The 26,048-nt window shown below is 42.5% G+C and overlaps 1 protein-coding gene across 1 annotated transcript in view; it reads right to left on the bottom strand.

Annotated features, from left to right (window-relative positions):
* Positions 1-151: 151 nt before the first annotated feature.
* XRCC4 (X-ray repair cross complementing 4) overlaps positions 152-26,048 on the bottom strand; it is a 134,497-nt gene continuing 108,600 nt past the window's right edge. Inside the window, exon 9 of the mRNA XM_058823406.1 lies at positions 152-934. Within this exon, the coding sequence (XP_058679389.1) occupies positions 838-934 (97 nt within the window). The 3' untranslated portion in view covers positions 152-837. The remainder of the gene's footprint in view (positions 935-26,048) is intronic.

Genomic DNA, 26,048 nt, shown 5'->3' with positions numbered 1-26,048 from the left:
AATGTAAAGCAGAATCCTGAGGTCCACCTCGAGCTCTTAATTTTGGCCACTGAAAGGTAAATGCATGTTAACTTTGTCTTTTTGGTGAAGATTTAAATCTAAATTAATGCATCAGTTTGGGACAAGACAAGCTCAGGCATTAAAACACTTTGGTAACTATTACCTTTATTCATTATGTCTAACAAACAAAGACAAATTTGATTTATTTTTTCAAATGCATTTTAATTTTCTTGGTTTTTTTTAAAGAAATTGCCATAAGGAAAAAGCTGAAGTATCAAAAATCACAATTTTAAATGCTGTGGGTTTCTACAGAAAGCTAAAATAGAGTCAATATCAACCTTAGTAGCACTTTACTCCCAAAAGCTGGAGTGCCACAAGTAAAAGGACCTTTTGCTTTGACTCAGAACCAATCTAAAGTCACACCTGCACCTCGAATAAAGCTGATTTATCCATCCAAGCCTGGCAAATAAAGCTGAGTTATCCATCCAAGCCTGGGGAAAGGCTGAGCTCAGCGCATGTCTAGCATCACCCCAGGCCTGGTGCTTGGGAAATGGTTGATCCTGAGCACAACCAGAGGCTGTGAGGTTGAAAAAACACATCCACAGTGCCCTCAATTCCCCCATGCGGGTGAGAAAAGCTCCACACAGGGGCTGAACTCAATTTTGGACAGCCACAAATGAGGTGCAGCAGGCCAAGGTCTGCAAGAAGTGTGGTGCTTCTTGGAGGGTTCAGAGCCTCAGAGCAAAGGTTGCCGCTTTTTTCTGTAACAAAAACCCTTTTAGTTGATAACTCATCCCTGGAGGGAGCAGCAGTGTCCCTGTGCCCGGCCCACAGTGGCTACATGTCCTCGAAGAGCTCCTCTGGCCTACACGAGTTCTCCAGGGTTCCGAGATCCCACTCCGGGCAGCAATACCCCGAGGAGGCCGGGCCGGCCCTGGAACAAACAGAGCGATGTCACACAAGGTTAGAAACAAATATCAGTAATTCCAATTCATTTTGGGGTTATTCCAGACCTAATCACTCGCTGGGGCGGCAGTGGCAAAGCAGGCAGAGGACATTCAGTTTGTAAATCGCATAAATTTATAAATTTATAATTTATATATTTGTGGTGGTTTGACATGGACAGGAAACAGGTTTTCTGGGAGGTTGTGGTCAAACCAATGGGTGCTCAGATTTTAATATTGCCGCCTGGTTTAGCCACTGAGGTTTGGATACGCCTCCGAGAACACCCAGGGGTTAAAAGCAGAGCTGCTGCCCCGGGAGGCTCTCTTGGGACTTCCAGGCAAAGAGGTCGGATCTCCCTCCCCGTCCAGCTGCGGCTGGGCAGGGCAGGGCAGCCCCGCGGCAGGCCTGGGCCTGGGCAGAGATGGGAGGTGAGGAGGCCCTTGAGGACGGAAGGGTGGAGGAGCCCCAAGAGACATCGGGCAGCCACCCCCCCAAGGGGAGAGAGAGAGGGAGAGCCGGTGTCTGGATTTGATAGCGGCCGGCCCAGGAGGAAAAGGGGGCAGAGCGGCGAGAAGGTGCCCGGCAGGGCAGTGAGGGAGCTCCAGAGCTCCGGACAGGCAGAGACTGAGATATTTAACCCTTTTCTTGCATGATAGAAACCTTGCAAATGCTGATCCTCCTGGAGCTGAATGAGAAGAGAGAGAAGAGATGAGATAGGAGGGGATGGGCCACTAGGGAAGTGCAGAAGGCTCTTGAGTGGGGGAGAGATGACGGAGTGGCCTTTTGGCTGGACTTTTCTTGTGTGGCCATAGACTGACCCGGTTTTATTCCTGTGACACAGAGGCTGCATTTAGGGAGAGGCAGTGCCTCAGAACCAGGAGGGTTCAGTGTGGGTACCCCTCGGCCCCAGGGGGTGAAATTTGGGGGGACAGATGTCCCGAAGGAGAGACTGTGCCTTTTTTGGAGTGAGACAAGGCATCCTTCAAAGAGAACCCTAGAAGCAGCTCTGGTCCATGCGCAGTGGTGAGAGCGCTGGGCACGGAAGGAAGGTGTCACGATGGCAAAGGACTTTCCGGGCGGTGCTGAGTGACGTGGAAGCACACGAGGGTTCAGCGTGTTTCCAGGGAAGCCCGTGGTGCAAGAAGGACTCCTCTCCTCTTGATGACTTGAGGATTGAGTATTCTAAAGGGTGGTGCTGGACTGAGCGTTGGTGATTTGGGGGAATGTATTGTATTGGGAATCCGGTGGGGATGAGATGTATTTGTGAAGTTTTTATTTTCCTTGTGTGATTTTTTTCTTTTCCCTTGTAGTTTAGTTAATAAAGTTTTCTTTATTTCTAAGCGGGAGCCTGCTTTGCTTATTCCTGGTCACATCTCACAGCAGACACCAGGGAGAGGGTATTTTCGTGGGGGCACCAGCATTGTGCCAGTGTCAAACCATCACAATATTTATATAAAATTCTATATAAAAACAGTTTAGACATTTATACTTATGTAAAAAAATATACAATTTTTTATAATTATAGGCATATTTATATTTATATCTTATACAAATACATACATATTTTTCATATACCTATGAATAAATAGAATTATAGTTTTATATTTATATTATAATTTCTATTACAAGTTGATAAAATTGTATTTATATAAAGTATATATTTACATTTATATTTATTAATATATTTATTTTCCCATTTTATATAACTATATAAATAATTTATATTTTATATGTTATATGTAAATATATAAATAGAATATATTTATAGTTTTATATTTATATAAAAATTTATATTTAAAAGTTTATACATTTATACTTATATACAGCATATATTTATATTCATTATTATACTTTATATTTAGAATTTATATAAATAATTTATATTTTATATAAATATATAATATATATTATATTTATGGTTTCATATTTATAAAAAAGTTATATTAAAAGAGTATAAATTTTTATTTTAAAAACATAAATATTTCTTATATATTTATAAAATATAATTATTTATTAATATAGTTTGTTATAATATTTTATACAAATATATAAAAATATATATTTTATATATAACTATATAAAATAAGTACATATATAAATAGAATATATTTATATTTATAGTTTTATATTTATATAAAATCATATTTTAAAAGATTTTATAAATGAACCATCAGAAGTTGTTGGAACACCCTGAGAATGACCATTTCACCCCCAATTCCCACATGGAGAGCTGGGCAGAGCAGCCCAGATGCAGGAATCATGGTAATCATATTCCCTATTTCTGGTCTCTCTCCAGGACATGATTCAAGTACAGACAGCTCTGCCCTTGTGCCTTGGGAAGGTGATGTATCCTGTGTCTCCAAAAAACACAAAAAAAGTGGCATTTCCAACAGCTTTTGGTGCCTATAGGAATTACACTTATATAGGCTGAATCCACAAAAAAAACCCAAAAAACCCCCCAAAAACAACTGAATCCTGCAGAGAAACTTTTTATCCTGTGTGTTTAGAGGGGATTTATCAATCCCAGGGCTGTGAGTTCCCAGTGACGAGGAATTCCAGGGACCAGCATCAGTCCCTGCCTTGAACAGAGGATGTGATCTCCTAAGCTTGGCTCAGGACGTGGCTGCAGCTTCACAGCGTTCATGCCCAGGTTTATTACACTCCTGCAATGCTGACAAAAAAAGTGAAAATTTAATGTATTGCCCAGGATGGGAAAAGCTGGAGGGAAGTGGTGGAGAGTTCTACCCTCCAGTGCTGCCCTGTAAGGACTCAGGGAAATGAGGCACACAATGAATTCTTCATTTTCAGACTGATTCAAGCATCTGCCTTCAGCTGCTCCGTGTGGTACAGTCAGCACTGTTGGTCAAATTAATGAATTTTCCGATTTTCAGAACCAAATTTTTCCATAACTCCCACCCAGGAATCTCTGGGGAGCTGAAATCTCTATAAAAAAATGCCAATTCCAAAGGGGAATGAGCTCTCTAAGACAGCAGGCACTGTGGGGCTCCCACTTGCAGCTGCTGAGGCCCCTGGAGGCTCAGGGCTCTGAACATTCTGTGTTTCCTGGCGGTGGGAAATGAGCTCCACTCCATCCCTGTGGTGCTCCATGGCCATCAGCAGAAGCCCTGTGCATGCTGAGTGTTGGATGCTGATCCAGAAGGGTTTCCTCACCACTCCAGCTCTGCAAACCCCTCTAAATTCAATATATTGCTATATTCGGAGTATGGTAATTACTTTCTCTGAAAGTCTAACGAGCTTTCTCTGAGAACTCTTCCAAAACACTCTTCTTCAGGCCTGAATAAATTGTGCCAAGCATCTTTTGTATTCCTTTTGGCACGCAGTGACACCTAAGCAGATATTTGCCTCACCAAAAAGTCACTGGGATTAGCTGTGGAACAGATCTCGGCCCTTCACCAGTGACATCAGAGCATCCCCCACTGCTCTGGTGGATAGAAATCAACTTATTTAAAAATAAAATACAGGCACCAAGCCCCAGCAGAGGGATTTCAGATTCAATCACTGAAGGTGTGTTGTCCTTTTACCTCTGTGAGTCCATCCCCAGTGAACCACACAGTGTAGAGCCACCCACTGATCATTTAAATTAATTCTGAAAGGTCTCATTAGCAAATAAATTGGGCTGTGGAGGCCTTTGTGCCACCACAGGATATTTCAGGTATAGTTGGTGGGTTTTTTTTGTTTTTGGTTTTTTGTTTTTTTTTTTATGGAGCATTTGCTCATATATTATTCAGGCATAAAAGAATTAAAAGTCCTCTGAGACCCCACATTTGTTGTCTGTGGGGTTTCAGCAGTTCCAGAGTTTTCTGATTTAGACAAGGAAGCCTGACAGGGCTTAAGCAACGTCAACAACCATTCCCTCCTCATTGGCTAAAATAACAGTTTTCAGCACAATCCACGAGAGCACATCCTTAAGCCAAGCCACTGTTGAGTTTTCACATTGCACTGTGACAACTATTAAGCTTCTGTGTCCTTGTAACAACACGGTCCTCATTGCATCTCCAAAAAGCTGCCTCTGAATGAACCCAGCCCTGAATAAATGCGATGCTGGCAGAGGGGAGGCACTGGGCTCTTCACACCAAGCTCATCAGCAGCTCCATTCTGCTTTTAGGGCTTGGTGATTCCCACTTGCACAACGCCAGCAGCCTGCTCTGTGCTGTGAAATTATTTTGGGTTTCTCAGGGAGGCTGCATTGCCCTGTCCTGAAACGTAACTGAGTTAATTTCTGTAAATTTCAGTGAGTTGCACAGCCCCCTCTTGCCAGGAAGCCTGTAAGCAAGGCATTCTCCCCCAAAGTTTATCCCTCTGCTGGATCCCTTTTTGAAGTCTTGCCTTTTGGTAAACTTAAACTCCATTAACACATCTGGAGAACTGCTGACTATAAGAGATCATTTCATATTTCCTGACATTTAGTTCATAAATTAAGGCAGAAGAAGCAGACCCACAGCTGGTGTGAATCACTGCAGCACTAATAATGTCACTGCAGCTCTGCTGACTTACACCAGCTGAGATGCTGGCCCCAAAACTGGAAGAAAGTGGTTTACATGACTTGATATTTCCTTCCAGAGCTGAGCAGGGCTCCTGAGGAGCAGGAGACACGCTCTCCTTACGGGAGCTCAGAGCTCACCAAAAACCACTTTATTTTCTGGAATGAGAAGGGTCCCTGCACATGGCTTTGCCTCCAGAGCCAGCCCGGCATGCTGTGGTTATGATTCCACTCAAGCTTTTGTCCTTGAGCAACTCTCATGGGATTTGGAAAGAGAAAAACCATCACAGCCATGTGGATGGAAAGGTTTCCTAAGAAACTTGAGTAATCCAGGATTGTGCCTCTGAACCACTGCATTATTTCCTTAATTGTTTTAGTAATTAAAATAATTGCTTCCAACCCTGAGCTGGCATTTTACCAAGAGAGGGGATCTCAGCTCTCACCATCTGAGTTTCTCAGTGTGTTCATCCTTCCCCAGCTTGGTTTGGTTCTCTGCTTCATTTGGACATGAATCTTAATAAAATCTTAATACCATGAGTAGATAATAACAGGATAAAACCTGATACACACTTTTTCCAGTGTCATAAAAATAGGTGTCAGCAGCAGCTCATAGGCAGAGAATTATTACAGCACTAACACAGATATCTCGAATTTTTGAGGCCCCCACTAAAGCTCAGGGGTGCAGCTGAAATCTTGGCCTGGAAGCACCAATGCCCCGTGGTGCTCAGGGAAATCCTGTCTGCCCGTGGTTACTGGGAAAAAAAGGAAAGTTAACCATAAAAAGAAAAATAAATGCTGTCATGGAGGAGGGGGGGAAAACCTCTCACATGAAGTGATGCACTGAGAACACTCCATGTAGACAGACGTCTTTAAAACAGAATATTAAAAATGTGTGTAGGCTAAATGGGAGCTACATGTGATTAAATTTATGATGGTATTCCCCCTCAGAGATATGCTAGAGTCACTATAAGCTAAATTGTAGAGGCATTTTTCTTTTTTAATTCAATGTAGAATGGAAAAAGAAAAAAAATGTTTTATATTTTGGCAGTAGTAAGAGTATTCAGCTTCCAGATATAGTTTTTGCTGGCATGTATTCCTAGAAATGATATGAAAGCAGGCCCATATACTTCGAAATAATCCTGCAAAATGTGAATCCCTCCAAGTCCTGAAGAACTTGCTGGGTACATTCAACTTCATGACTTGAAATTGGAGTTGAGGGATTTTTCCCTAATGTAGTGAAGAAACAGAGATTTTTTTGTGTGCATCTGCAGAGAGCAGTGGTGTCAGAGATCATCAGAGCCCAATCCATGCCTGGCCCCAAGACAAATTCATAGAAAGTAGAGAAAAATACTCAGGAAACAGCTGAGTGGAACAATTCCATGCCTGGCATTCCCCTAAGCTCAGTGTGGCGAGCAAGTCCAGTCTCCACTGAGGTCACCAGACAGACAATGACAACAGCACCAATAAAAATAAAAATAAAAATAAAAATAAAAATAAAAATAAAAATAAAAATAAAAATAAAAATAAAAATAAAAATAAAAATAATTAATAACTATTATAATAAAATATTATACTATTTGATTATAATAATTATAAAAAATTAGAAATTATTATATTATTAGGATTAATAATAATAAAATAGTATCTTGGTCAATTTCACAGCTAATGAAGAATATTTTCAATGCAGCAACCACAAAATTAATGTTCAACCAGGGAATCAAATGTTCCTTCATCAGCTTCCACCTCTGGCTTGAGGCCAACCCGCACCTGCACCCATCACCACCTCTGCAGTGCAGGGCAAGCCTGCAGTTCCCTCAGTGAAACACAACTTAAAGCCAAACTTTCAAACCCAGGATGATTTTAAATTTTGTCGTCAGCTCCTCTGAAGGATGCTCTTCCTCCTCTGGGACTGGAAACCATCAAATGTGGGATGATTTTGTTCGATGCTTGCACAAGTTGCGTGGGGTTTGTTTTAGTTCACACATCCTTGAAATCCTCCAGAGGGAGGAAAGCCAACTTGGAATCCCTCAAATATCCTATATATCCACACTGACTACAGCAAGAGCAAACAAATATATATCTACATATTGAGAAGATGCTCATATTTATCTCTTAATGACATAACTTTCAATATCTGATCTGATTTCGAGTCATTGGTCTAGATCAGTTCTCAACATTCATATTCATCCACTGCATTTATTTAGTCCTACAAAGCAGAAACTTTTTTAGGGAAACTTCTATCCTTTGAGTTGCAAATTCCCAATGAACTTCAGCTGGCACTGGTGCAGGTCCTTATGTCAAGAGAACATTCTGGTTTAGCAATATAAATACAGCCTTGGATCTTTCCATATGATCAAACACGCTTACAGATGCTCACTAACAAAGATCTACTTAAAAATGTAATAATAGATGTCACTTACAAGGAAAAGGCCTAGACCATGTTTGTTTTAGACAAGTGGCACACATTTCTGTGGCTCATTTCCACTTAAACTCCTTCCTGCTTAAATAAACTACACCACATGCACTTTGAGGAACACCCCAGCACCACTGCACTCGCTGGGGAAAAAACACAAACCTCTCCATCACAGCTACAAAAGCACAGAGCAAAGGGAAAAACTTGGTTTGTTTGGGAATTTTGTCAAGGCCTTTCATAAATCCAGAGCATTGCAAATCCACTGGCAAATGCCGGGAGACATTTCTCAAAATCATCAAGCACTATTTATATCACATATACATTTACACAACACCAAATCTGGCTAAGCTGTGCCATAATCCTGCTCCAGGCTGCCAGATTCTGGAAATGCAGGGTATCCATAACCTTTTCCTACCCCTCAGGGCAACCACAGAGATCTCAGAGGGCAAATCAAAAAACCCAGGTTTGATTTCTTGTGCCCTGGCGTTCCTCTGCCTGAATCCCTGAAGGGGTGGAGTGTGCAGGGATGGAGTTTTCCACCCCAAAATCTGGTGGCTGCACACGGCAGCCACAACTGAAACAAAGAACAAAAGAGTGTTTAACTGGGGAAAAGCAGGAGTTGGTGTGGAGTCTGAGCTTGCAGAGCCTCCCTGAAGCACAGGCCCACCCTCTGCACTGCCTGGTGAAGGGTGGAACCACCCCCTCCACAAATTAACAACATTCAGAGTGTTCTGAATGAACAAAAATGCACCAGTTCAGCATCTGTGCGATGAAAATTTCCCCTCTCAGCGCCAGACTGGGGTGCTCTGATTTAGGAGTGTTGTGGTTTGACACGGGTGGAATTTGGGGAAGTAATATCAAAAGTTTTTGTATTATTAATAGTTTGTGGAATTATTAAGAAATTGGATATGTTTTTATGGAAGATATATGTTAAATGACAAAAAAAACCCTTGTGTTTTTTTTTTTTGGTTTTTGGGTTTTTTGTTGTTGTTTGTTTGTTTGTTTGTTTGTCTTCCTGGGCGTGTTTGTTGGTTCTTTTATTGATTATTGGGTAAAAGAGGGAGTGTTGTGGGGTTGGTCTTGTTTCAGGAAATTTTAAAATTAAAAAAATCTTAAATTCCCAAACCAAAACCACTACAAGGAGAATCCACGGACTCTTTTAAAACCTCCCACAACCAAATTAAGCACATTCCTCCTCCCTGCTGAACAATTTGTGCACACACACCTGGGCACCACGAGGAGCCCATTTCTGCCCAGATCACCTATTTTGCACAGATCTGCTCAGCAGGTTTGGGATCGTTCACTTTAATCAGCTTATTGCAGAAAAACACTTTGGATCAGTGGAGCATTTGGATGTGCCACTCCTGTAGGTGTTTTCTAATGACAAAATGCACTCAGTAACACAGAGCAGCGGCGAGCTCTTAATAAATCTGGGAGCAGAATTCAATTTACAACCTAAGGCAGAGCAGATGAAGTGCAGCTGGGTTTTTTCCCCCCCTCTAACAGGTCTCTATTGAATATAAGATTGTTTTTGGATCTCAGAGCTGTGCTTTCCTCTCTGCTGCCTCTTAACTCCCATCCAGTCTCTCCCTGTGTTCCTGCTGACCCCTCCCCAGCCACAGAGCTGAATCCATTCATACTTTTCTGAAATGAGATCAAAGCTTTGGTAATGAAGATCAAACAATTGTCTGCAGTGACACCTGTGAGAGCTGAAACCTGTTCAAACACACAGGAAAGGAAAAACTAAAAATAATTAAAAAAAAAAATAAAAATAAGGGGACAGAGTGTATTTAGACCAAACACACAAGCTCATTACTTGCTGGGTAAATGCTGCTAAAGAGTCTGGAGATTGAGAATTTTAAGAAAGGTTGTGCCACCTCCAAATAAACAACAAAACCCCAGCAAAACAAGAGGATGGGTTTTTCCTTTGTGTGTTTCCTTGGTGAAAATTGCCATAAAATGAGGGGTTTTCTTCTTCATGAGCCACTCTGGTTTTTATTCCTGTAAATGGCCAAAATCACAGAAAGCAGTGAGAGCCCAGCTGGGATGGCAATCAGCCCCAAATGTGGAGAGGAGAGGAGCCCAGGAGGGGCACCAGGCTCTGCATCCATGAGCCACCTTTTGGGAAAGGAACCAAGGAACTGTGAGACACAAACCAAAAAAGCGACATTTTAAACAGAAATTTCTCATTTCCACCTCTCCGAAGATCAAGGCACAGCTTCAGGGAGCCCATGCTCCTCATGTCCCCTCTACCAGATGCTCCTTCTCAGGCCCCAGGTTTTCAGAGACATGAATGAGGACATTAAGAACGGGTTTGGGATAAAATTCAGGCATTTGAGGGTGAGCTGTGAGGCTCCTCAGGAGCATTAACCCACAAAGGAAGGTGTGACACTGGTGTCCCAAAGCCACCGTGCCCTGCCAGCCTGCTCAGCACCTGCATGGACACCTGCAGGTCCCATCTCACACATTGCAAAAATCACTCAGCAATTTTGGGTCACTTTGGGGTGGAATCAGCACCTTCCAGTGAGGAGGAAAGAGGCTGTGTCAGGCTCAAAAAAAAAAACAAAAAACCAAAAAAACAAAAGGAAATTAAGGGATGACCCACCAGCTGTCCACAATGTGGGAACAGCCGTCCTTGGGTCAGCCCAGGCTGCTTTTGGTGTGTTCAGCAACTGGAGTGAATTTCTCTGTCGTGGCCCTGTGTCCTCTCAGGGCCAGGGGAACCTCCCAGAGCCCTGAAGACACCCCACACAAAATGTGCAGGAACAGGAAAACCGCAGCAGAAAGCACAGAATGCAACGAAAATGCGACAAAATTCATTAGATATCACTGTGCAGTAATTTTCTATACACAGCTGCCCCAAGTCCAGCCCAAGCCAGATTTTTACCTTCAGCTCTGACATATTAGCACAAACCTAAAGCACGTCCAGAAAATTTTCTTGTGCTGCTCTGTTTCAAAGCAGCAGCCAAACCACAAACATTACACAGTTTTAATCCACAGAGAGCCTTGAAAAAGGTCCCAGTGCTGCACCACCACTGAAAAATTTAAATAGTTTGCCTTTCTGTTGAGTTTCAGCACAGTGCTGTAAAGGAATTTTTCATCTGACATTAAAAGCATTAGGAGAAAAGGGAACACCATGCAACTGGGACTTTATTAGGAGAAGGCAGGTGTCAATCAGAGGAGAATAATCATGGTTCACATATTAAATAGGTGCTTCTGACTGGGTAAAACAACTCAGAAATAGCACTGAAAATGGAGTTGAAGCTGGATCTTGAGGCACTGGGAGCAGGTCCTCTCACTGGGAGCCCACGTGGTTTTTATCCACCCTGTGGCACTGGGAAAAAGGGGGAGAATAATGCACATTTTTCAAGTGCACCTCCTCGCCTGATGTCTCAATTGTTTTCTTTCCAGAGGAAAATAAATCAGAATCAATAGTCAGTCCATGGCCCACAAGCACAGGGAAGACACTGCCTGCTGTTAATGGAGATTGTGACAGATTGAGCATCCTGAATCCTGATTCTGTCTGAAATGGGCACCTTTGCACAGGACAGGGAGGAGAGGAAGGTGAAAGAGCAAGACACAGGAATTCCCATCTAAAAGAGCAGATCCAAATAAAATAAATTAAAAATCTGGGATAAAGTCTCATGTTCAGAGTAGGCAGTTAAAAAAGTACAAAAAGATGCAAAAAAATTTAAAATTTAAAGTTGTTCAAAGAGCCTTTTTGGAATTAATTTTAAAGCATTATTATAAATAAAAATGGTTGTTTCAAAAGTTTCCCAATAAATCTGGCAGACCAAAGACATTTCTGGTATCATTAGGGGGGAGGAAAAATTCAGAACTTAGTCTGAAGCACAGGTTTTCAGTTTGAGCTCAGCTTAACTTGGTAAATAACCAACATCACTTTTAAAACAATTTACCAGCCAGGTTTCCAATCCTTTCTACATTTCCATCCTCAGTATTACTAATTGTAATGAAATATTCAGACAAGCGTAACAGAAGCTCATTCTAAACCTGGTGAGACCCAACAGGAGCCATTTTAGACAAGATTTGGCGCTGCCAAAATTCAAGTTTCAAGCCTAACATAATTCTTTGGAGCCCACACTTTCCCTGTCCTAGAAGGAGGAGAATTTCTGGTGGGAATGCAAGGAAAGAGATTTTAACTGCAGAACACCACAACGCTCCATAAACCACCAATAAAATTATAAATGTGACGAATAAGTTTGATATTACTGGTGAAAAAATATGACAGGGATCTCGAGGCCCTTGGTGGGGTGAGGGAAGTTTCAGTGGTGATGTTTCTGATTTCTGCATTTACAGAAAGGAGGCTGCTCAAACCTAAACTCCTCCTGCCCTTCCCTCTCAACATTTTCAGGACCAGGTGCCTTTAACTGACTCTTGATAAAGCAACAGCTCAACAGGCAGGAGAAAAGATAAAAAGATGAAAAACCCTCTTATTTGTTTGCTAAAGCTGTACAAAGCCAGAGCAGCAAGCAGTGCTCGTGCTCCCAGGCAGAATTGATGCAGTGAGGTGCTTCTCTTCCTCTGAGCATCCCAGACCTGATCCCAGCATTACAAAATTCAGCAGGTTCAGGAGGTTTGGAAGGGGACTGGGGGCTTATCAAAACCACACAGTTCTTTCTCCCCAAGGCTTTAAGCAGCAGAAAATCAAGAAAGGGAAACGCCCCCTGTAAGATTTCTGTACTGCTGCTTTCAAAAATGAGAGGGGATGAAAACAGCGCAGGGGGGATGAAAAATGGGATAGCATAAACATCCAGGACAATCCTTTTGAAGTTTGGATCAAAAAAAAAAAAAAAAAAACCCACCCCAAAAAAAAGGAATGAAGCCTCAGGGGCAGGGGAAGGGAAGTTGCTGCTCTATCACATAGAGTCATTCATCTTGAGCACTTCTGTGCATCCATTACGTGTCAGAAATCACAAATTAGGCAACAGGAGGGTGATAAAAACTGACATTCCTAGAAAACATTCCCAGCAGATGATGCTTCATTCAAAGGAGTGGGTTTTTCCTTCCAGCATTTGCCTGAAAAGACAAAAACTCCAGTGAAACTGTCTCTGATGGCCAGTGCAGATCGATACGAGGCGAGCGGCTGGAATTAAATCAATGAAGGGAATAATGAACCTGAAGACACTTCTCCTCAAAGCAGAAAGGCCAGATGACTCAAATTCCCTCACAGACACTGTCCTGCCTCACCAGGGCTGACTGTTCTCCACACAGCTCCAAGCTGAGGGGCCACGGTGATGCTGAAAATGCCTCAATGGTGATTAAATGAATTAATTAAAGTAATACCTGCAGAACGATCAAAAATTTAAGTTTTACAAAGCTGCGTGTAGGAGAGGAAGATGTGGGACTGCTGGGGACCTTGCAGAGCAATCCAAATTTGGACAAAAATCCCATTTCTGGAGAGGCTGTTGCTGGCAGGGTGAAGGGGTCGCAGCACACCTCACAAAGTTCCCTGGCCTTGGTCAGGGTGTGACTGAGCTGCCCGTCCCAAAACAGTGCCAAAAACAAGGAATGGGTTTTTTGAGGAGTTAAGCACGCCCCACTCCTGCAGAACCCCCAGTGGTGATGCATTGCTGCCCTTGCCAAAGGTGAGCTCCCTAAATGGAGAAGTGAGCTCCAGGGTCTGCTGAGCTGGTGCGTTCACAAGCGCTCCTTTGTGCAACGGGGAACGAAGAGTGGGGAAAAAGGAAAGGAAAAGGAAAAAATACAGTGTGGAAGTAAGAATGCTGTGGCACGATCCTGGCTGGATACCAAAGCTGCCCTGGCACCCCAATCCTCACCTGAGGAGGGCAAGGACATCGCAGGTGGGCTCCTCACCCCTCATCTGCCATGCCAGGGGTGCCACCACCACCAAGAGAAACCACACAGAGAGTGCTGGCGAGGCTGCTGTTACTGCAAAAAGCACAAAGAAATAAAGCATGACGTGCTCACGGCTGTTTTGCAAGGCCAGATTATCCCACCTCCACAAGAAACCCAAGGAAACAACCGTGGCCCATAGACCCCCTGAGCTTGTCCCTTAAATGACAGATATTCAGGGAGGTGTGCAGCACCAAAGGTGCTCCAGAGCCTGGAAATCTGATTTTATCGGAAACTGGAGAGTGTTGAGGAGGTGTTCTTGGAATAATCTCTGTCTGTGAAGATCTGTACATAAATATATACACACAATTACGTACAGGCAGCAGGGGGATTGCCTGGCTGTGCTCTTCAGCCAAATAAAAGGCACACATTTAAATATACATCCTCGTTAATTCTAAGAAACATTGAGAAACTGGGGCTTTGGGCACACAAAGCAATGACCTAATTGCACTCATCCCCACACAGCATTTTTCCTACTCCCAGCAGATAAAACGCTTCAGCAACCCCCGCTGCCCTTCCTGAAATTTGTTGTGCAATGTTCCTGTCACCAGCGCTGCTCTGCTCTGCCTTAGATGTGACTGTTCCACAGGGAAAACCACACACATGGCCAGGGAGCTCCCTCCAGCTTCCATCACACGCTTTTGGGAAGGGAGAGGAAAAATAAAAGGCTTGCAAAATGGAATGGTATGTCCAGCATAAGCCTTGCATCCAATATTAATAAATATTCATATGTTTGTGAATATTCATATATTAATATACTGCAACACACTCCACCTGAAATTAATATATATTATTATATATATAATATATATTATATATATATAATATATAATATATATTATATATAATATATATATATTAATATATTGCAACACACTCCACCTGAAATTCATATATACCTCTATATTATATTATATTATATTATATTATATTATATTATATTATATTATATTAGTTATATTATGTTATATTAATTCTATTCTATTCATATAATAATATATTGCAACATACTCCACCTGAAATTCAGATTACGTTCCCCTTTGCACCTGAGTTTTTGAAGGTGTCCTCCCCACCACAGGAAAACATATTTATATTTCCCTTTTTAAGACACACCAGATACACAGCTGGGTTTTGGGGTTTGTCTAACACTTGGTAGAAAGACAGGCATTTAGTTTGTGTGCTTGCCAGGCAAAATAGCAAGCACCAATTTAAATTAAGCATTAAGTATGAAGGTTAAGTATTAAGCACCAATTTAAATTTGTTTTTGAAGAGGTTTTGCCAGTGAGGGGAAGAGAAGAGTCCTGGGACAGGACAGTGTGAATTTCCAGCTTTTCCAGTTTCTGCCCCTCATCTGAACTCCTGTTTCTGGGTGAATACACTTAAAACGGTCCAGGGGTAAATATTAAACCAGTAACAGCAAGGTGAAAAAGAGCATTTTCCCAGACAATCCTTTTCTTTAAGATAATTGTTTCTGTTCAGTGATTGTTTAGGCCTGAATTTCTGACAGAAAGTCACTAAAAGAATCCCTTAAAACCAAATGATCCAACATGCCTTTCTCTCTATGCTTGGGTGTCAAAGGGGTATTTAATGAATATTAATTCCTCTCATCTGGACAGCCATGGCTTCAAGTTTAATGGAAATTTCCAACAAGTCTACAGTTCCCTCCACAAAAGACATGGAAAAATAACTTCACATACATTTATCATAGCAATTCATGCTTACATGCTATTTTTCAACTCAAACAGTTAATTTTAGAACAGAGAGGAGTGTATCTTGCCTTCTGTCGAGATAAACACTTGTGACACACAGTGCACAGAAAATAATCCAGAACGACAGAATTGATTTTGGAAAACGAGCACTCGCTAACACAGCTAATGATGAGTAATTCCAGGTTGGGATTTACCAGATTTGATCTGAACCATGAGCTATTTCTTTGTCTACAGCTCTGTGGAATAATACTTTAATGAGACTGTGGCAGATTTGCCCCACCAAAAAAAAAACAAAACCAAAAAACCAACATCCCTCCCCCTCAAAAAACTCCAAAACCAACAACAACAAAAAAGAAAAACAAAAAAGAACTAAAAACAAAGCCAAAAAAACCGCAAAGCAAAATGAAAAATCCCCAAAACCCCAAAAAATATAAAAGCACCAAACAAACCCAAAAACCAACCCATATTCTAACGACATAACTATTTCCTCAGAGCAGCCCACAGAGTCTCATTGCATTGATGGCATGGTAATCAATGCCTGTTTTTAATTGAAGGAATTATCACTGAAATAAAGACAGATTGCCCTCGTAGCTTGCTTGGATTGGTTAATTTTCCATAAAGGCATCGTGACGGTTTCATTTCTTACTTCAAAAATAAGAAATAAAAGCCTGATTTGGGTTTTTTTTGCCCAATTCCTGCCTTCCCCCAGTGTCCTCCCCTTTGATGCTGCTTTCCACATCCCAGCCCTGCTCAGACAGCTGAGCCAGGATTACAAAGCCCAGGCCCTGCCAAGAGTGTGAGAGCCCAGCGTGAAGAAGCAGCTCAGGGATCCAAGTTCCTGTTGCCTAATCAGTCCTTTCACCCTGGCCAGGAGGCAGTCCTGCCTCTGCTGTGGTTTTGCAAAAAAAAAACAAAAAAAAACCCAAAAAAAACCAAAAACAAAAAAAAAAAAAAACCAACAAAACAAAAAACAAAAAAAAACCCAAAAAAACAAACAAGAAAAAAATCCAACCAAAACCCCACGAATTATATGGCAGCGCAATGAATTGTCAACTACTGACCCAATCTGCAATGCTGGGAATCAAATCCCAAAGAATGCAAGTGATCAAAGGGGAGTCGTAGGTTGCAAATTTTATTGCTGTGTTTTTACTGGAACAGAGTTTATTCCTCCTAAAATCTTCTGCATTAACACAATGCACAGTCTGAAGCTGTTTAAACAAGACCTCATTCCACAATTCCACATTTCAAGGAAATTAGCCAAGTAATAGGACAACGCATTTTCTTCAGGCTATTAGGAAAAAAAAAAATTAGGAAAAGTTTTGAAAAGTTAACTCCTGTCCCCAAAGCCTTAAACTCTGGCAATCAACCACAGAACATATATTTTCCTAGATAATGAAAAGTATTTGTAATGGGATTTTACAATTAAACGAATGAAAGCTACTGCAGGATCTGCGAGGGATTGTCAAACCACGGCGAGGAATTCACTTCCACGTCAAACCCACCACTAAATCTCTTGTGCATTCAGCCACGAGGCGTTAGGGAAGAAACAACACCTCACACGGGAAGAAGCCCCCTCGCTGGGGAGATATTGACTCAGGCTGACTCCAGGAGGGAAAGGTGAGGGCAGTAAATCAGCCAAGGGGCTGCACGTGGCACGGGGCACACGAGGACTCTGCCAGCAGCGCTCGGCTCTCGCTGCTGCTTTCCACCCCGCATCCCGTGGGTGCATTGTTGAAGGCCCTGGAAGCAGGAAAGGCACAAACTCGTGCCTGGCTTGGCAGGAGTGATGCTGGAATGGATGAGTTTGTGGAATTTTGCTGCTGCCATCAGACACAGCTTTTTTTTTTTTTTTTTTTTTCTCTTTCATAGAAGGCACTTGAGAAAGGAAAGAATCTCTGGGCGCTTTCCAGCAGAGCTGAGCCTCAGGAGGAGCTCAGGCAAGACCAAGCCATGGCTGCAGAGCAGCTTCCCCTGGTAATTGTGACAAGGCTGAGCGAGCCCTCCAGTATCTCTCCAAGCAATGCTCCTGTCCTGGGCGGAGGGATGGAAAAATACCTGTTCTGAGGAAACCAAAACAGAATAGCAACCCAGCTGGGTTTTTTCCCTTTGGCTTCTATGTTTCTTTGTTTTGTTGTTTTGGGCTTTTTCCCCCCTGTTCTTTTGTGTCATGGAAGGACAAAATTTTTTCCTCTTTTTCTTCTCATTTATTTACTTTATTACACTTGTGTGTTGTCAGTGGGGTCCCTCACACTAACAGGTCTCCAACTTCGGAGCCTTTTATTACAGCACTCGCTTCAAGTCAAGACTTTATCCAAGTAATTCTGCAAAACAGGATCTTGTGCATTGAAGAAAAAATAAAACAGAAATTACTTTGGATGGAATCTCATTCTGCTAGTCCTGACTTGACTATCACAATCCTGCTGGAAGAAACACTCCTGGTAGCAGGAACCTGTAGAGGTTCAAAGAGGTAAAAGCAGTGGGTGTAACACCATAAAGAGCTGCAAACCATGGAATATTTGGGGCTGGGGGGATGTCTGGGTATGATCTGGTGCATCCCACAGGAAGGTTTTCTCCACACAGGGACACTCCAGGCCCTCCCTGGGCAGCTGTTCCAGGGCTCTGCCGTCCCTCCACGCACACAAGTTCTCCCTCCCGCTGCCCTGCCCCTCGCTGCCCTTTCTTCGATGGCCGCTGCTGCTGCTGCTGGCACCGGCAGCACCGAGCAGAGCCCGGCCCGTGCTCCGGCAGCCCCTGCGATGTTGGGGGGCGTCGATGGCATCCCTGGCCGTGCTCCCTTCTGCAGCCTGCCCAGCCCACAGATGCTGCACAGCCCAGATCCTCTTATAAAAACACCCAGGAGCTGGAAATCTGAACCCCACAGCACGTCGCTGCCTCAGATATGGCTAAAAATCTGAATAATCAATTAAACAGAATGCTCAGATTCAAAGAAATAAGCAGCCTGCTTTGCAAAATGTGCTCTCCTACAGAGATGCTGTGGCTGCAAGTGGAGAATTCCTGTAGCAGGTGCTCTGCACTGGGAACGCTGCAGGGCTCCTCTCCACAGCCCAAGGATGAGCTCTCCCATCACAGCAGGTCACTGCAGCTGAAACTGCTCCTCAGTGTGGCTGGGGACATCCCTCAGCAAAATAAGCGTCCCTTGAACTGGTTGCCTTGGTATCCTTAATGAAATCCCAACTTGCAGCACGTTCAGCTCATCTCAGGACATAAAAGCCTGATTGGAAGAGGCACGGGGAAAATGAGGTGATGCCAGTGGAAAACATGCCTTTCATCCATAGAAATAACTCCTGAGAAAACAAGGTGCTCAACAAGGAGTCAGGATGCCCTGATAATAAAGAGCAATTCACCAGAATTCAGTGCTCATCTATCTGTACACAGATCTAGGGTTGCACTGGCATTCCTGCATGCACAAAATAATTACACTGGTTTTCCAGAGTACAGAATTAGATGCGGGGTCTTTATTTACCTTATAAAGGACTGTGAAGAGAAACAAGCTCTGTGGAGTTTCTCAAACTGATCTATTTTCCCCAGAACTCCTCCTCATTATTAGCATTTCTGCAGCACACTGTTAAATTCAGCCAGAGATGCTGCTTCATTTTTTCCTCTGGAAACACCATTTTGCAAGCCAATAAATATAACTGACAATTCCTTAATATACTGCCCAAAAGCTCTTTCTCATTTCAAGTCATCTTCCCTAATCCCGTTTCTCATATTACATCCTCTGCTCCGCGCTGATACTCTTCAAGCCTTATCAAAAGTTTCCCTTTGTTGTCCTGCAGCCAGCCTGCATGTGTTTAACCTGAACCCATCCCTCATAAATCCGGGCTCCAAATTCCTTTCCTGTGCACGGAGTGAGTTGTTCCCTCCATCCCTGAAGCTGTCAGGGCCTCCCTGCTAACGAGACCTCAGCATCCCCAGCGACAGGGGACCTCTGCTGATTGGGCTGAAATTGGATTGGTCCTCATCGCTGGCAAATCAGCATTCCAAATTCATGCCCAATTTGCTGTCAGTTACTACTTTTTGTAAGTCCCTTTTGGCGTTGCTGCTTTCCAAGGTTCCCCTCACCCTCAGGAATCCGTGGCTCGGATAATTTTTCCCCCGATAATAACCTATAATAATTCCCCGGTGCTAATTAATGTTTCCAAAACACTTTTAAAGTGGAAAGAGCTGTATAAATATTAAGTGTCCTTATCTGTGATGGGGAAACGTGGCCCATTCCTGTTGTCACATAAACTTCACATCAACACACTCTGTGCACGGCCCTTGGTCATGGGCACTTGATTTCCGACAATGCCCTGCTGACTGGGTGCAATAATGGGAAATATTTATGTGTGGGCTGTGTACACACAAGAGCTGGGCCCTGCAATGTGGGTGTTGCACGCACAAAACACGGCCCGAGCCACTCTGGTGTTTATGAATTGAATGTAAACAGAAACTCAGAACATTTTGCAGCTTTGCCTGTGTATTTTACACCCATTTTTTTGCTGTATAAACACTGTCTCACTGAGTTATTGGCTGCCCAGCAAGCCCTGGTGCAGGGGGATTGTTCAATACTGAATGAAACGAGGTTTGGTGAGCTCAGGCAGCTTGGCTATTAATCATTCAGAAGAACAAAACTAACACAAAAGCCCTTATTTCCTAAATTTGACTCTGCCGGGTGTCACTCCCAACGCTCCGTCCCACACAGGAGTGGAACACGTTTGTGCACACTTTAACCCCTTGGGTTTCTGTCCCAGAGCACCAGCCCGAGGGGCCGATGAGCACGGGGCACACAAAGGAAGGAAACCAACCCGGATAATTGGTTAAAGCAGGCAGTAAATAGGCTGGCAAGGTTTATTCTTCCAAAAGGCTGCATTCTTGGATCTGGTCCAATAAATCACTCACTGCAGAACTCCTCAGAACTCTGAGGAGTTATGCAGAGATATGGAAGTTAAATCTCTGCGTTTACATGTTTGTTTGTTGTTGTGATCAGCACAATCAGCATCTACCAGGATTCACCTACCACTTAACCCAGTTTGTTTTTTTTAAATGTACCGACCTGGACTCAGGAAATTCTGTGATAAATTCTCTGCAGAATTGCCCCAGAGCAGTGGGGATGGGAGATCTTCACTGCCACCTGTCCTGTTTTCCAACAAGCCTGTTCACTACAAGGCATTTTCCCATATTCCCTCTTTATCTGAACTAGAGTCCCTCTACAAACATCACACCAAAGCAGAAGATTGATCCCCTAAAGACCTTAAAAAAGCCATTCCATCCAAGCACCTGATGCTTCTGCATGGCATTTGCTGAGCTCTCAGAGGTGATGCTGAGCTCCCGGTGCAAGGTGAGTTTCCACTCTCCCCTTCCACAGGTGGAGGAGGGCACACTCTGCAGGTTTCCCAAACCAAAAAGCCAGCAGGTTGTTGACTTTGGAGATGGTCTGGGCAGCACAGCACACAGCCAAAGCACCCGTCATGCTACCACAAGACCAGGAAAAAAAAAAAAAAGAAAAAAAAAGTTGTGTTTGCCTCCCTTATAAAACATAGAACAGAGCCCTTAACCTTGTATAAAATGTCTAGACTCTGGATAAACAGTCACCAGTGCTGGTGCTGCTGCTGGTTACTGAGTTACCACGGGGACAGGGCTGCAGATTGATGCCAGCCATGCTCAGGGATGAGGAGCAGCTCTGAGAGAAGCCCTGGGATAATCTTTGCCCAGGGATCATCCATCCGCTGCACCCTCACACCCTGCAGGTGCTGCAGCTGATCTCAGCACAGATTCCCTTGGGGTTCCCTTGGGCATTTCTCACCTCTGAGGGGCAGCTGGAGCACCGGGAGGGTTTGCATCACCTCTGTTGCTATTGCTGTTTTATTGGTGTTAAAACACCAATCTCCTCGGCAGCAGGACGCAAAGGCAGTAATTCAGGACAGAATTCCTGATTTCCTTCACTGAAACAAGGGAAACTTAGGTGAACCCACAAAATGTAAAGTGCACATTTCACTGGGTGCAGGCAGCCAATTTCAGGAGTGCAGTGTGCTCTGTTGTAGTTCCACTCTATTGCCTTGATTGCACAAATGCAATTTGCTCCATTTTCTACACACTGATACAATGCTTGTCCTGGACTATTACCCCCCATGTGTTTGCTTCAGGTTTTGTTTCCTGGCACTGTGTAGATAAACTAATAGAGTGCTGCTTTGGAAAGAAATGTTTCCTGTATTCACATGATTGCCCAAACAAAAAAAAGCAGTTGTTATTCCCATTGCTATTCCCAGTAAAACACAACCAGAAAGACAATGAGGTTGGTGTGCAAGGGATTTTTGTCAGAGACACGTTGGAGGTGACTCCAGCAAACAGCCATTTTAGAAAGGTGAAAATGCTACATAAAACAAACGTTCCTATCATCAGTGATTACCTTCCCAGGTGTTTCAGCACTGGGGGAAACATTTATTAAAAAAATAAATTAAAAATCCGGCCTTAACATGAAAGAACATCACCTGTTGCTGTTTCCACAAGCAGCAGGTTTGAGAGACCTAGAAACTGGGACAGCCTTAAAGGAATTTTCCAAGATTTCATCCAGGAATGCCTCTTTGGCTGAAAACCATCTGGGCTCCTTGCTGAGCAATCTTTAATCAAATTGTCTGCGACAGAGAGAAATATTAAGAAGAATACTAAGGAAAAAAAAAATCAGGTCTATTTCCACCAGGGACCTAGGCAGTAGCCTGAATTGAGGTTTAAAGACAGAAAAACTGGACAAATGCACTATTTCAGCCTCATATTTCAAGTTACAGAGGCACAAACAGATAAATGTGTCAGTAAAATCAGCTTGCTTTTACTGCACAGTAAGCTCTTGTGAATAACCAACTTCTCCCCAACACATTTTTAAAAAGAATAATTTGTTCCTAGTCAAAAAGCCTGTGTGCCAAGTTTCAGCACAGAATAAAATCTTTACAGTGGAGTTATAAATTTTTTTGAAAAGTGGGTTCTGTGTACTCACATACACTTAACCATTACAAGGGCAGCAGGTGTCACTATAACAAATGATGTAAAGTTTAATTTAAACATCAGAGAACACACTGAAATACTTTGGAAATTGCCACAGGTCACTTAACATTTTATATGAATAAGAAAAAAAAAATTGAAAAACCCTAACTCCTCTCCCTAACATTTAATTTTTTCTTTCTCCCCTACACGGCCAAGTAAAGAAAACACAGACATGGATTCTTTGTAATTAGCAGGACTGTGGTTTTACAGCCAAACCTGGGCCAAGAAGTGAAAAGTTAACAAATCATTAGACAGCATACATTGCTCCGTATGAGAACCGTGGCAATCTGCAGAATAGCTCAGGATACACGAGCATGAGGTCAACTGTTTTCAGTAGATAATTGTTGAGCACAAGCATCCCTGCCTCACAGACAAGGCATGCAACAACACACAAGGACTCCTGGCACTCCCAAAACAATTATATTTGCCCACCACGTTACCCAAACAAATACAGGAAGCATGGTCAGTAATCACAGATATGATTTAAATATTAAGGAAAGGAAAATAATAATAATAATAGTAATAATTCTATTTTCTTCCCTGCCCTCCCTCCATTTTTCTGAGAATCACCAGTTTCCATAGCGACCGCACTGTTTACAACACAACAGCCTCTTCCTCCTCTTGCCCGGGCTCCCTGATGCTCCAAACCACTTCAACACCTCCTTCCCTTTAAAGCTGGGGGGCCCCAAAGCAGTGCTGGGGACCGCTGTGTGTGTCCTGCTCAACCCAGGGACAAAGAGGGGAGAGAACACAGAAGGAAAAGTAAAAACGAAAAAGGAACATCTGTTTGCTTGGGGTGGCCCTCCTTTCCCAGACTGCGCTTCTATTACAATAAAAGGTTTGATTTTCAGTGTTTCCTGCAGGAATCCTGCTCCTCCGGAGCCGGGCTCTGCTCAGGGCTGCACTCAGCTCCCACAAATATCGGCGATCAGCGTTTTATTCTGCATCTGCCACCACCAGGGCCAGGCTGGACACGCGCACTGGGGAGCACAGCCCTCGTGTTCGCAGCAGTTCTTTTGCTATTGAGACACAGAACTCTTCTGGGTCTAAAATTAATTTAAAAAAAGTACTTAATTTCCTTCTGTTTCTAAATGAACAATTTATTTTAATTATACCAAATGAAAGGCTTAAAGACTGAATTCAAGTAGGCCAGAATTCAATCTCACAAAGAGCAGCAGATTGGCTCATGGGTGAGGGTTGACCATCACATTTTTGTTGTGTTTGTTTCTTTCCTCCAAGCTAAAACTCTCAGAATTGCTGGAGAAAAGATGGAATGCACTTGACTCTCACAGTACCACGCATCACCACTGGACTTTAAACACACACCCACTACTGCTACCTAAAAATAATTCCCATTAATGAATTAATTTACAGCTCTTGACTAAAAGCAACGTGGGGCAGTGGAAAGGTGGCAGGTGGAATGGGATGAGCTTTAAGGTCTTCCCAACCCAATTCCATGAATAATTTTACCACCATGGTGCTCTTGCTGCTGCTGGTGTCACTACCTGTCCACAACAACAACAAAGAAGCCCTAAAATCAGCAATTTTATCCCATGTGGCTGAACTTCATATGCAAAAAAAAAAAAAAAAAAAAAAAAAAAAAAAAAAAAATTGCCTGTGAGCTGGTTTAAGTGAATATTATCTGCTAGGCGTAATTTTCGTGTGTGTGTGGGGTGTTGCCTTATTTTTTATCCTTTTTTTCTCTCTTTTGCTTCAGCATAACAACTCTGGCCCCAGTTCAACAATGCACTTAAGCATGTGCTTAGTTTTAAGTAGATGAATAGGCCTGTTGAAAAAAATGCTCCAGTTAAGCATAAAATTAATAATGTGCCTCAGTGTTTTGGATTAGGCTTTAATTGCAGGAAAAGTTTAAAGCCATATTGTATAACACTTAAACATCCACCCATAACCAAGTTATGGTTTTTCTTAAAAAAAATGAAAAAAAACCCAAACTGTAACAATATTCCCTGCAAGAACCAAAGTACAGGGCTAAATATCCCTAAGATGAAACCAATATTATCCTGCAATGTGATAATAAAAACAGATCTGTGATTTTCATGCTAATCTTTGCTGTCATACACCAAGGAGATTCTTTTCATCAGTCTCCATAACTCAGATTATATAGTTTAAAAACACCAGTGCAGTTTGGTGTCTTTTTGGCTAAGTTTGTTCTGTTTTCAAACTCCAAACTCATTAATCCAGGTAATCACAATTCCAGACCACACATGCCAGCATCTCTTCACATGCATTACAGGAGATCTTTCTGGGGGTTTTTAGGGTTTTTTTTTGGATTTTTTGTTTTGTTTTGTTTGGGTTTTTTGGGTTTTGTTTGTTTGTTAATGGGAAATTGTAATTCCTTGTATCACTACCTCTCCCGTCTACCTACAACAAGAGAAACCTATTTCAAAGATAAAGAAAAATATTTTATCAAACTGAATCAATACTGGACTTTCTCACCAAACACTGCAGTGCTTTATTCCTACAGGGCAGCCTGAAAGCTGTGGTGTGAAACCACCACCACCATCACAAAAATCAATGTTTCTTTATTATTAATTACAAGACTTTTCCTTGCAGTCGTCGTGGGAACGGCGCTCACATATTGATCTCTCCTAAGGCAGCTCCAGAAGCAATCCAACCATCTCGTCCTGCCATCTTTGCAAAGGAAGTCCCCACAAGTTATTAAAAAAACCTCATTTCTCCTGGGCTGTGCCTCTGATTTCTGCCTCCTGTGTCACAAGGGGTTTCTCAGAGACACTTCAGCAAGGCAGATTGGAACTGGGACTTTATTTGTACCAGCCCAGGGGATCCTGCCCAGCCAAACACTCAAGAACCAATCTCTGAGGATCTCACAGCCAGTGCTAAAGAATTTTTTAAAAGTGTAAAACGTAAATGTATTTTTAAAAAAAAAAAAATTTAAATGTAAATTTTTTTAAAAACGCAAAAATGCATTTTTTGAAATCAAATAAAAGATACTGATGGCGAGACTGTGGAGCAGCCTCATCCACTGACTATTTTAAAACTCATATGTGTCCCTCCAAAATCAGATTATACAGGAGCAAAGATAATAAAATACAATCATAAATTGGAAAAAAATAGTCCAAGTAGGACATTTCAATACATTTTTGCTTGATGGTTTTTGTCCCTTTTGAACCCTACGTGGTTGATACCAGATGTGATTGTGTAACTTCCTCAGATGATGTGAAAACAAGAAGTTACTGCAGAAAAGCAATGAGGAAGAAATCCCTTTATTTCCTGCACTCATGAGGCAGTTCAGAAATAGCAAAGGTTTCGATAAGTGAAAAATGATAGTCATAATGATAAATGAGAATGAGAAATTAAAGAAATGAGAAGTGATAGCTCATTTGTGGGCTGGGATCTGAACCATGAGCAGGTGGGAGCAGGTTGTCTCTGACCCTGCTCCAGGCACTGCAGAACAAGAATGAGGATAAAATCAGAGAGTTTGGACAAAGGGAAGCACAATAAATTCCAGTGGCACCATTAGCCACAGTCTCGTATCTCATTAATGTTGTGGCCTTCATGGCTGAGTAATTTCCATGCAAATAGGAAG

The sequence above is a fragment of the Ammospiza caudacuta genome, chromosome Z, assembly GCF_027887145.1.
Source record: "Ammospiza caudacuta isolate bAmmCau1 chromosome Z, bAmmCau1.pri, whole genome shotgun sequence".
NCBI classification, from domain to species: Eukaryota; Metazoa; Chordata; class Aves; order Passeriformes; family Passerellidae; genus Ammospiza; species Ammospiza caudacuta.
Note: the sequence above shows the minus strand (reverse complement) of the source record. Positions and strands in the feature narration are given on the sequence as shown.